This window comes from Aptenodytes forsteri, unplaced genomic scaffold, assembly GCF_000699145.1.
Source record: "Aptenodytes forsteri isolate BGI_AS27 unplaced genomic scaffold, ASM69914v1 Scaffold444, whole genome shotgun sequence".
NCBI classification, from domain to species: Eukaryota; Metazoa; Chordata; class Aves; order Sphenisciformes; family Spheniscidae; genus Aptenodytes; species Aptenodytes forsteri.
This window is the reverse complement of record NW_008794178.1, coordinates 161,358-172,993: the sequence shown is the minus strand read 5'-3', so window position 1 is coordinate 172,993 and position 11,636 is coordinate 161,358. Positions and strand designations below refer to the sequence as shown.

At 51.7% G+C, this 11,636-nt stretch overlaps 2 protein-coding genes across 3 annotated transcripts in view; one reads left to right on the top strand and one right to left on the bottom strand.

Annotated features, from left to right (window-relative positions):
* The first annotated feature begins 242 nt into the window (after window positions 1-242).
* NCAPH (non-SMC condensin I complex subunit H) lies at window positions 243-9,340 on the top strand. 2 transcript variants are annotated; one of them, XM_009284800.2, is made up of 15 exons: window positions 243-329; window positions 1,378-1,516; window positions 2,068-2,186; window positions 2,522-2,711; window positions 3,296-3,387; window positions 3,562-3,659; window positions 4,243-4,391; window positions 4,936-5,042; window positions 5,965-6,087; window positions 6,423-6,530; window positions 7,221-7,388; window positions 7,714-7,830; window positions 8,083-8,168; window positions 8,496-8,571; window positions 9,043-9,340. In XM_009284800.2, exons 1-15 carry the CDS (start codon window positions 282-284, stop codon window positions 9,100-9,102), a joined length of 1,680 nt encoding a protein of 559 aa, XP_009283075.1. In that variant the 5' UTR covers window positions 243-281; the 3' UTR covers window positions 9,103-9,340. The 2 variants fall into 2 exon arrangements, with proteins under 2 accessions (XP_009283075.1, XP_009283067.1); XM_009284792.2 differs by having other exon boundaries at window positions 3,562-3,767.
* A 1,313-nt stretch (window positions 9,341-10,653) lies between these two features.
* LOC103903688 (serine/threonine-protein kinase 10) overlaps window positions 10,654-11,636 on the bottom strand; it is an 8,412-nt gene continuing 7,429 nt past the window's right edge. The window contains exons 15-18 of the mRNA XM_019473494.1: window positions 11,369-11,554; window positions 11,120-11,245; window positions 10,905-11,018; window positions 10,654-10,761 (exon numbers count right to left, since the gene is read on the bottom strand). Coding sequence (XP_019329039.1) covers window positions 10,654-10,761; window positions 10,905-11,018; window positions 11,120-11,245; window positions 11,369-11,554 — 534 coding nt within the window. The remainder of the gene's footprint in view (window positions 10,762-10,904; window positions 11,019-11,119; window positions 11,246-11,368; window positions 11,555-11,636) is intronic.

Below are 11,636 nucleotides of genomic sequence, written 5' to 3'. Positions count from 1 at the left end.
GTGGATTTTAAACTCCTTGAGCCTTGGTCTTCCAAAGCCCCTGAGCCACGTCCCTGATCCAAGCCACGGCCAGATCTGGGCCTCTGTTGCTGCCTTCCCGGCAGTGACAAAGTAGGACGTGGCACGGACCGTATCCCCTCGGTCGTGCTGTAAATACCCCCGCGGGATGAGGGTTCAGACAGTTTTGACTGGTGTCATTTTCCAGGGGATCAGTTCTGAGCTGTGCTTTGTTTCAGAAAATCACCACGAAGAACGCCTTTGGCTTACACCTGATAGACTATATGACCGAGATCCTGAAACAGAAGGACTCTGAACTGACCAACTTCAAGGTGAGAGGAATCGCTGTCTGGTCACGGTGGTGCTTTGTCTCCAACTGGCATTTAGCCTAAGGTTTAGTCAATAACAAACCTCAAATAATGCTGAAGGTAACTGAGCTGGTTACTTCCACTAAAAATATCTGGTAGAGGCAGGACAGTCGCTTTTTGCAGAAGCTTAGCGTTGAATCCTTTTGTACCACAGAAATTAAAGGCTGAATTCTTTCAGTTACGGTCCTTCAAAAGGAGAGCTTGTTTAAAAGTAAGAGTTGTGAGGCTTCTGAGATAAATACTGGGTGTTACAACCGGTAACAAAACAAGGCTGGAAAAGAAAGGAAGTTAGTGTGGCTAACTCCCGGACTAATTTTGATCCAGGATGGATCAGAATAAGAACTTGCCAGGGCAAAGACTTACTCACTATAATAGTTCACTGAAGCTGGGAGGAAGAACTGAATTCTTGGATGAATGAACAAATGGCAGGGCTTTTGAACGTGGCCTCAAGGAACGCCTGAGCTAGCTGTGTTATGGTTGATGAAACTGAGGAAGGGATGGGAAACGGTGCACAGGTTTTCAGTGGGTGGTCCTTCACCTTCCGGGGGGGGGTGTGTCTGTGATCGAAAAGGGCACTTGGCATCTCCTGCACTTCACCTCTTTTGACTTCATAATTTGGGAAAATAGACTGGTATCAAGAGGATGACCCAAAAGAAGGCATGAAGGAGAGGTGGAGGAGAGAGATCTCTTGGCAGATGCAAATCTGCACCTTTCTGCTTCTTCCCATTGCTTAATCCTGGCAACTTCTTAAGTATTCTTCTGTGTGATCCCTTCCAAAGGACCTGATAAAGCAAACTACAGGTTCTGCCTGGGAAGACATATCTTGACCCCAGCTGTGCACCTAGGTCTCCAGTATGTTTCAGGATAAATCCTTTTCCAGTTGTTCACCATTTTGCTTTTAATGCAGAGCATTCAGAAATTCAGGTCTGCAGCTTGTCTTCTGCGTTTGCATCTTCTAGATGAGACTTTTTCCTTTCTAAGTAAAGATTGCATCCTTTGTTCCTCCTGCCAGATAGCAGCTGGCACGCTTGATGCCAGCGCGAAGATTTACGCCGTGCGCGTGGATGTGGTCCATGCAGATACCTACAAAGTTCTTGGAGGCTTGGGCAAGGACTCGACACCTACGAAAAACGTGGACAGCCCGGAAGGAGGTGTGCCATTCACTCATTTTCTGTTAAGCTGTTCCCGTTCCAGCTGCGCGTAAGAGAAATGTCAGTGTACTTACATAGCACCTGTGAATTTCGAAGCGCTTTGTACATCTAGGAGAGTACCGCTAACTTCATTTTTCAAGGGCTGGGAAATCCCGAATTAGTTTGCCTGGGTGCTTGAGCAGGGAGGGTTGAGATGAGAACCTGAATCTGTTGCTCAATCACTGTATTCAATGATTTGGCCTGTCAGATTTGAATGCAAACCAAAGGTGGCCTAATCTGAAACATGAAAAATGAAGCGCCCCACCCTTTGCTGTCCTTTGCTTTGAAATGAAAACGTGCTGTTAAGATAAAACAGAGTCGATAAAAAGAAATGCAGCATCCAGCCAATAAAACATTGGTGGTTCATGCTAACAGATACCTAACTGGGTAACTTCGTGCCCACTGGGTTTTTGTGTGTTTGTCGTACAAACTGAAGTAAAAAGTTGTGCTATCCCTCCGTAGGGTATTTTAGCAAGTTTTCTAAGCGTGACTTGTTCTTCTTTTCCTTTTAGAATACAGTCCAGCTCCTGAGGCTGTCAAGAGAGTTCAGACGAAGAAAAAGCACTCATTCAAAACCATCGAGCGGAACTTGAATAACATCAATGTGTCGGAGGCTAATCGCAGATGTGAGGTGGGTGGAGGGGGGCTGCTGTAGCAGCTGCATTCTGGTGGAGGAAAGGAGATGTCGCCTCATCTTTCGCGTTTCTGTTGTTTTCCTTATCGTGCATTCCTCTCTCGGGCTCTAACATTCACATGCCCGTCTGTGAATTCTGCTATTATAGCAAGATTGTTCCTAGTCACGTATATTCCTCCTGTGTGACACAGCTGGGAGAGCTCTCTCCTCACTGAAAAAGATGCATGGGTCTTCTCCCTTCGGATCTGTACTTCAGAGTCTCCTGCAGAGACCTGCTTCACCCCCTCCATCTGCACCATTCCTTGATTCTCTGCTTCATTCCATACCTGTAGGTTGATCCCATGTTCCAGAAAACAGCCGCATCTTTTGATGAATGCAGCACAGCTGGCATTTTCCTCACCGGGCTGCATACCCAAAGCTGCCACAGTGAGCTCCTCTTTGACTCGAAGATCGTGCCTCTCCCTTCTTCAGAGACGCTCACGCTGCCAAACTCTGATCCTGTGAAAGTGATAGATTTAAAGCGTGAGTGCCGGTAACCGCAAAGCAAAGGGGCCCATCCAGACCTTTCGATCCTTTTCGTCTCCCAGGCGTGCTCGTTTTAGTCTCAGCCAGCTTGACTTGTGCTTTTGTTCTCTGCTTGGCTACCCTGTGGCACCATTGCTCTGATCCTGATCAAGTTGAGACCGGTTGCTGGAAAAACAGGACCTTTGTAGGTTTTAGATCACTCTGTGTAGCTTAACCTCTGGCAGATCTGTCACACAGCATGTATACATGGTCTGAGCTGTGCAGCAGTTGAGATTACTGTGCTCCGGGTTAAGGACTGACCTTCTTAGAGTGTTTTGAGCCTGTACGTACTACCAAACCTCGCTGCTCTGATAAGATTCCCAGCGTTATGCCCACCCTCGAGTTAGGGTAGCAATTGAAACTCTCCCTTTCTGCTGAGAAATGAGCCTGACTGCTTTTACAGTGAGCCCTGCACTGCCCTACATGCAAGAAGGGCTGTCTACATACGTGGCTTTAAGAATGATATAATGCCTGCACTTATTTTAGGTGCTGGTTGTTTCATCCTATATCTAATCTCTCCCCCTTGCTCTCCTTGTCTCTAGCCCTGCTAGCGCAGTGCATTGAAAAACGCCCCATCTGCTCTTCGCTGGCTGGTTTCCAGTTTACAAAGTGGGATGCTGAATCCCACGATGAGGTACGTTTGTTAGCTCCCTGCCAGGTGGGATACTTGAGCCGGGTGGGATACATGAGCTGTATTCTGTGCTCGCCTCCAAAGCGATCTCCGAGATACACGGGGCAGTGGGATGTTGCGCTTGCAGGGCCGCTGATACCCTGCAATTTTTTCCCTGAGCACTTTCTTCTCCCACAGTCGGTGTCAGCCCTGTTGGATAAATTTAAGAAGAGCGACCAAGTGTTCGATATCAATGGGAAGATAGACAGCAATGTGGAAGACTATGTTGCCACCCTGCCAGATGACGACTTCAATTCTGACTCCCCCAGGAGTACAGTAGCGGACAAGATTGGGGAATTCACAGAAAACCTCAACTCCTTTGGAACAGTCCACAAGAGCAAGAGGTAAGTAGTCACTGAAAATCTATAGCTGTGCTTTGATAGCAAACGGCAACTTCTGGCAGCTCTCTGGGGAATCTTTTAATTTACTGTGTACACGTTTCCCATCTGGCTATAGCTTGCTTTCCGCCCAAGTTTCGGGTACGTCCAGGAATGCATTACAGTAATATCTCTACCCTCCAAGAGGACCTTTTCGTATGGTCACGTTTCCCCAGAGTGATTGCTTATCTGCTCGCTCTGCTGCCCCGTTTCCAGCCCGCCCTTTGGCAAATTCGCCTCTGTTTTTGCAGCAGCCTCACGGATTCCAGACAGTGAACACACACGGTACCGTTCACTGATTAAAGAGCGGGAGTCCTGCACACACGCCAGCAGAGGAAGCGGGTGATGTCTGTACAGAGCTGATCGGGATATTAAATGCACGCTCGCGCCCGGTGGGTGCCAAAGGAATGATTTCACTGAGCAGCATGTGTGCTCTTTCCAGAACTGATGCGGTTCCTTTTGGAGAGGGAGACATCGGGACAATATGCCTTCATCTCTCCATGAAACCAGGGGAATACTCCTACTTCAGTCCCCGAACTCTGTCAATGTGGGCTGGCCCAGAGCACTGGCGTTTCAAACCTCGACACAAATGTACGTATTTAGAGACAGCGCCTCATACGCTACAGATGCAGCTACTGCCAGGTCCTGCTTCCCTTTGGAGATGGGTGGCATCTGAGTCATAAAGTAGGGACAGTAAAGAAGGGGACAAGCCTGCACGGCTCTTTTATAGCCAGATGGGAAGCAGTACTGAGTTCAGACACCAGGAAGGCTCTCAGTCACACGCGGATCCTGTGGTGTCTAACGCATTCTCTGTTGCTTAGGTTTGTTAATGATGCTCAAAGCTGAGGGGGTGTCTCTCACCACAGCAATAGGAGATACTAGCACTAATACAGCTCCTGCTGTTGTTTCCCGCCTTCTGAATAAAAACTGAAGGTTAAATTACACTTTCTCTTTCTATAAAAAGATACTGATCCCTTTAAAACATGAAGCTGAGAACAACACCTATTGCTTTCCCGTAACAAAGGGAAAAGTCCTTGTAAGTGGCCTTTCTGGGTAGAGCAGATGCTGAAGTTAGGAGTGAGCTTGTTGTCCTTACTCTGTCACAAAGCACTGACAGTTTCCTTCCTTTCCACAGCAGATGCTGACTCTGAAAAAGAGACCAAGAAAAGGAGTGCAAAGAAGGCGTTTGAAATTAACTTTGATGAGGATATTGACTTTGAGGCGTATTTCCGTAAGACCAAGGTATGTGCTGAGCTTCTGCCTCTTTCTGCTCTCTCTCTTGCCATACCAGTGCGGCTTGGAACTGTCGTCTGCAAATGGCTCATCTCATGCTCCTGTGAAACTGGGTCTGTAAACCCAACATCGTGTACGTTCCTTGATGCGGGGTCTTCTGACCCCAGGTCACATTACAGGTAGAGAGTTTTACCAGCCTTGGGGGTGGAGAATGGGGCTGTGTCGTGGTTTCACCCCAGTCGGCAGCTAAGCACCGCACAGCTGCTCGCTCACCCTTCCCCCCCGCCCCGGTGGGATGGGGGAGAGAATCGGGGGGGAAAAAAAAAAAAGTAAAACCCTTGGATTGAGATAAAGACACTTTAATGATGCCCAGCCCGTCCCCAAGCAGTGATTGCCACCCCCCAGCCAACTCCCCCCCCCAGTTTCTACACTGAGCGTGACGTCCCATGGTATGGAACAGCCCTTTGGCCAGTTTGGGTCAGCTGTCCTGGCTGTGCCTCCTCCCAGCTTCTTGTGCACCTGGCAGAGCACGGGAAGCTGAAAAGTCCTTGACTCAGTGTAAGCACTGCTTAGCAACAACTAAACCATCAGTGTGTCATCAACATTATTCTCATACTAAATCCAACACACAGCACTGTACCAGCTACTAGGAAGAAAATTAACTCTATCCCAGCCGAAACCAGGACAGGCTGGATTCTTCCTGGCTTATACCCTGTCAGTCAAAGAGACCCTGCGGGTCCAGCTGCGTGTCCCAGGATGCTGCACAGAAGCCACTGGGTGCACTGACTGGACCAGTGTGGAATTCCTCTTTGGAGGCATCTCAGAACTTGCCCCCTTTCAGACGAAGACCTCTGTTCGAAGCACTTATTTGTGCATTAATCTCCCAAGTAGTGGATAGCTCATGGGTAACGGTATGTCTTACCTTCCCCAGGCATCTGTAACTCTAGCCAAATCCATTCTGGAAAGCCAGAATGTGAAGAGCACCACGCTTCCCACAGACTTCAACTATGACCCTAACAACATTCTCCAGCTCTTCATCAAACCAGCTGTTAAGGTAAGAATCTTCTCTAAAAGCCTATTGGCAACGATTCCATGCACAAAACCACTCTTTACCAAGTGCTTGAAGTGCTTCGGGGTGCTCCTCGGGGCTGGAGACGGGCCAGCATGTCTCTCACTGAACTGACCTACTTGTGGATGCCGAAGCGGCTGTGCTTAGCTGTTGTGCTTTACAAGGGGCTCGCTAGAGAGCTGGTATGCGAGGAGGAGGAAGAGCCAGCAGGCTGGGAAAAGGGGAGGCGATGAAGGAACAAGGTGCATTGTTGTGTTCCCCATTGCTTGGGGAAGCACTTAGAGTTTTTCCCTTCCTGACCCCTGGTTTTGTCTCTGTAGCTCTGCAGGATGTCCGAGACGGACAGCTCATTGGATCACGAAGATGAGATTGGCGAGTACGATTACAACAACCCCAATGACACCTCCAATTTCTGCCCTGCATTGCAGGTAACTGGAACAAGATTTCTTTCTGTTGCCTATGTTTGATATGTGATGGGAATAATTTAGGAAGAATCTGTGTCCAGAATTAATTACTAGTGAAAAAGAATCGGAGCTGCAGATTATGACAAAGCCGCGGGAGTCCCTGCGCACAGCCCTGTCCCCTCACTCTAACAACATCAACTAAACTCTCTGCTTTTGGTGTTTGCCAGTCAGTTTGCTGCAGAATCTCCATGCCAGCCTTTTCCATACACCTGTGCCCTAAAGTTAGGAGTAAATGCCATTGCTCACCTCTGCAGTCATCTCTACACAGTGAGGTTTGCTCCCGGCTGTTTCAAGCTCCCGTTGAAGTAGATTTCTTCTAAAGCTTCAGCTTTCTACCAGGCCAGTGCTGCCTCCTGAGCGTGTTCGTGACAAGTCTCGCCTGGTCCCACACTGGCAGGAGAACCCTCGCCTCTCTTATCTTTCCATGTAGAACATTCTTTTGGTGTTCTGCGCTCTAGATCTCCCTTGGGTTTAGCCTTAGCCCAGCCTACGTGCCATGGGGAGAGGCTGAATAAGAACACGTTCCATGGGGAAGGTGGGCAGGTATCGCCACCCTCCTGAGAGGCGGGTGCTCTTGTTATCTCAGTGCAGGACATCTCTGGCTCCTCAAAGGTGTTTCTGGGTGGCCTCACTGCTGTATCTCTTCTTGATCAGGCTGCAGACAGCGATGATGATAATGACCCCATTCAATTCATGGGCCAGATGGGGGAGTTCAACCTTACCACCCACCCTGAGGATCAAGACGCTGAGCTCAACAGGGTTTTCGGCGACGTCAATATCACAGTGTACGGAGAGCTGAACCTCATTGCTGAGCCCCAGAAGGTAAGGACTTGTGTTGTCGCCAAGCTGTGAACTGCTCACTGGGTGGGTCTGGAGCAAAGCCGCTCAACGCTTCGGGTGGCTAGAAGTCCCGAGACAGCAGTTTCCCTGGTGCAGGATCTCCTGGGTTTGCTGCTGGACACTTTATGCCCAGATGAACCCTTGTGTAAGAGAAGGGAATTAAAAATCAAAGGTTTAGTAGTAAGATAGCATTCACTGTTGTTCCCAAGGAGAACCATGTTTTGATTGTTCCTGCGGTCCTGGTTGAGGATAGTGCTGCTGCTTCTGCTCAGTTGCTCTCAGCTAACCCTAGACTTCTTTTCCTCAGGTCAATAAGATAGAAATTCAGTATGCGAAGACAGCCAAGAAAATGGACATGAAGAGGTTGAAGAAAAACATGTGGGATCTCTTGACTGAGGGACAGAAGAAAGAAACAGTGGCAGAGGTGAGGGCAGGGGGAGCCAGATACCTCAACAGGCCCGAGGATAAGAGAATGCCCTGCAGGTAACTGCGCTTAACTCCTGCAGAGACAGTCTCGGGCAGGTTTAGCAGCAATTCCTTTCTAGTAGTCTTGCTCCCGTGGGATGGTTGGTAAGGACAGACTGAGTGTAACTTGCGGTGGTTTTTCCTCTGAACGCAAGGCTGAGTACTGGGGAGCAAAATCTGTCTCAGCAGTGTCTGTCTTTTTGCTAAATAGGCGGAAGATGCAGAGAAAGAGAAGGACACATCAGCGGTAGTGGGCGAGAAGGTCTTCAGCAGCATCACAAAGGAACTGCTTCACAGGTAGAGAGGCCCTAAAACAGGTTGGACTGAAGATGGGGACAGACTTCAGCTGAGCTTGGGCAAACGCTGACCCCTCCTGTGTCTATTACAACCTGCTAACTGAACCCTGATGGGGAAAAAAAAATCTCTTGCTCTCTGGGTTTGCCTGGGGGAGCTACGGGTTGCATTCAGCTTGGCAAATTCTTTGCTAGTGGGAGGGGAAAGGTAGAGAAAACCAGATCCCTGGGGAGGAGCTGATCTTTGGCGACCTGGTCCTTGCAGGCATGCTCCATCCATCGGGTTTCAGTAGGCTCTGGCCATCCTAACCTCCCCCCTTCTCTTTTGTAGGCTGCCTTCTGTGATGGCTAACAATCTGTCTGTCCCGTTAGCCTTCACCTGCCTCTTGCATTTGGCAAATGAGAAGGTAAGCGCAGCGTGCACACAGGAGACGTGGTAGGAGCAGCGGGTGAAACACGCAGTGAAAAGCGCCGGGAGCAGGGCCATTTTCTTGCTACATCAGGGCTGCTCAACTTAAGTCCCTGTTTCATGCTTATAGTGAACATAAATCAGGCTGATGCGCTGGGAATGACAGCCCGTGGTTAAGCACCTGTGGCATTTCCAGCCTAACTGCTGTCTGTCCTTTCTTGTCCTTGGGTCTGGCTGCAGAGGGGTGAGCACTTTGTTGCTCAGCGTTGTTCTAAGCATTGTGGGCGTTTCAGACTCCAAAGCAACAGCCGCTGGGAAGCCTTGGTCTTGTATGTGCTGATGGTGACAGAAGGGGCTGGGGTTGTTCCGAGCCTTCCTCGTGTGGTTGGGGTTTTTTTATGCCAGGCCTTCAGACTCGGAGGGGAAGAGTCTGGCTTTGTGGAACTTAGCTTTTCTTTTATATTCCCAGAATCTGAAGCTGGAGGGCACGGAGGACCTGTCTGATGTCCTAGTGAAACAAGGCAACTGAGCCCTGTGGGGAGCAGACCACCGGGGCTGACCCACAGGACAGAGCTCAGCTTCCCAGCTGACCGGTGCTCGCTCTGGACTATCTCATCAGTGGCAGATTTTTCTCCTCCCAGCACCGTTGCTGAGAAATCCCGCTGGTCTCTGCGTCTCAGGAAGACTTTTAAATCAAGGATGGCCTACCTAAACATAGGACCTGCACAGATGGACAGTTGCAGCTCAGCCTGCCTGGCTCCTGCCATCTTCGATCCATCAGCTCTTTTCTGGGTCTGGGTAGCGGCGTTCCTCCCCCCCGCCCCCCCCCGCCCCCCGCCAGTGCCTGCTAGCAAAAGGCTCCTCTGTCTGTAATTCCCAGTACGTGGACTGACTGTTACTCACGTCTCCAGTTCCTCCTGTAGTCCTGTTCATCCCCTAAAATGATTTACCTTTTATACTGAGCTTAAAGATAATAAATTGCTACAGACTTTGTAGATGGGCCTTTGAGGCGGGGAAGAAGGAGTCTCCAAAACAGGGGAGAGGTTAAAATAACACAGGAGTGGCGGGGAGCAGCAAGAGCGGGGCTGCTCCTTAAAAAAAGGAGAAACAGGAGCAATGGGGGGGGGGGGTCGCACGGCTGGAGCATCACCAGCCAGGACCCAGTCCTCCAGTACCTGAACGACGTGAGCAGGACCAACCCAGAGATGGTGGCCAGCTTCAACCAAGAGTTGAGATCACCAGGCAAGTTCATGGTGCTGAAGCAGGTTCAAGATCGAGCCAGGAAGTCAGTCTGCGGGTCGGGATTGGGTCTGAGGTGATGAGGCAGGGAGACCAGCGCTCCCAATGCAGCTCAGGCAGGGACTGAAGCCCTTGAGCTGAGCTTTAATAGAGCTCCTGGGCCACGGGTGTGGGTCAAGGCCCCTGGTGAGGCTGGTCAAGGCCATTAGGGCTTATTAGTGCCCTCAGGGCCCTGATGAGGTGGGTGGAGAACAGCTCTGTGCAGGGTGGTGGAGCCAGGTCTGGACCTGGCTCCAGTGCTGGCCCTGTGCTGTCAACTCTGTCCCCGAGGGCACCCCTGGGGCAGAGGCTGGGCACGGGATCCCCCTCCCTGAGCGCTGGCCTGAGAGGGCAGTTTGGGGGCACAGGACACGCTGGTGGGGCGCAAGATGAGAGTTTTTAAGTAAAATAGTCACAAACAGGGGCTTTCTTCAAGAAAGGATGTATTTCCTTGAGTTGCAATTCAGCTGAGGGGAGATCCGCATGGGAAGCTCCAGCAACCCACCTGTACCCACAGCTTCGAGACCAGTAGGGGAGGCTTCCCCGAGGGGCTTCTGGGGCGATTTGGGGTGCCTGCTTCACCCCAGCACAGCAAGAGTGGGCTTGAACACACCCACGCCTGCCACCCCCAGGATCTGCACCACGTCCTGCCAGGCTGCTCGGCCCCGGGGCTCAGCATCCCCAGGGCAGCTGGCCCTCGTGTTGCCTTTGAGATCCTTCAGTCCCATCTCCCAGAAGAGCCGTGGGACCGGTCCCCAGGCAGCTGCCTGCCTCTCGCTCCCCAGTAATCTGCGGCGTAGTGTCAGGAGGGGAGGTGGAAGAAGCGGGTGATCCTGTTGCTGCCGTGGGCGCCGTGCAGCCCTCCTCGCCGCTGCACCGGCAGCGAGCTCCCCAGTTCCTCCTCCAGCATCTGGAGAAGAAAAGCAGCGCTGCCATGTCCCGTGCCCGTGCCCCGTGTCGTAGGGGCTTGCAGCGGGGAGAGCAGCCCTCCATCGCATCCCGTGAGCTGGGCCAAGACGGGGAGGAGATGCTTTGGGCTGCAGGACCACTCACCTCCTTGCGGGCAGCCAGCCGTTGCTTCCACTCGCTGAGCTCCATGGCGTGCTCCTGGTCCAGCCGCCCCAGCTGCCTCCTCTCCTGCTCTGCCAAGAGGTGCATCTTCTCGCTCTGGGAGAGGGGAGGTGGAAATGGGAAGGAAGGTGCTCGAGGGGAGGTAGCAGGGGTGTGGGAAGCCCCGGGGTGGACAGTTCCGCAGTGGTCCCCGGTACCTGCATCTGCTCCAGCTCTGTCAGGCTCTCAGCCTGCTGCTGCTGTAGCTGCTGCAGCTGCTGCGCCTGCTGCTCCTGCTGCTGCTGCGCCTCTGCTCGCTGCCGCCTCTCCTCTTGCTGCGTGAACTGCGGTGGGGGACAGCCCGTGTCACCCTCCCCTTCCCCAAAAGCCATCGCTTACAGCTTTTCGGAGACTTTCCCCAAATTTTGTGCTAGGGAACCTTGTTGGCCCCGAACAGGTCCTTGTACCTGCTTGGCCCTCTCCCTCTGCTTGGCCCCATTAGCCTCCTGGATCTTCAGGTTGTCCTTGAAGAGGGCCAGGCGGATTTTGGCGTCGCAGCGCTGGCTTTTCAGCAGCTGAGCCCGCTCTTGTGCCTGCTGGCTCCTCAGATCCTCCACCAAGAGCTGGTGGAAGCGGTTCATCCTCTCTGTCTCCTGGGAAAGGGGCAGGAGGATGAGCCAGGAGAGGGGCTGGGAGCCCATAGGGCTGGGAGAGCATCGCCGGCAGGTCCCACCT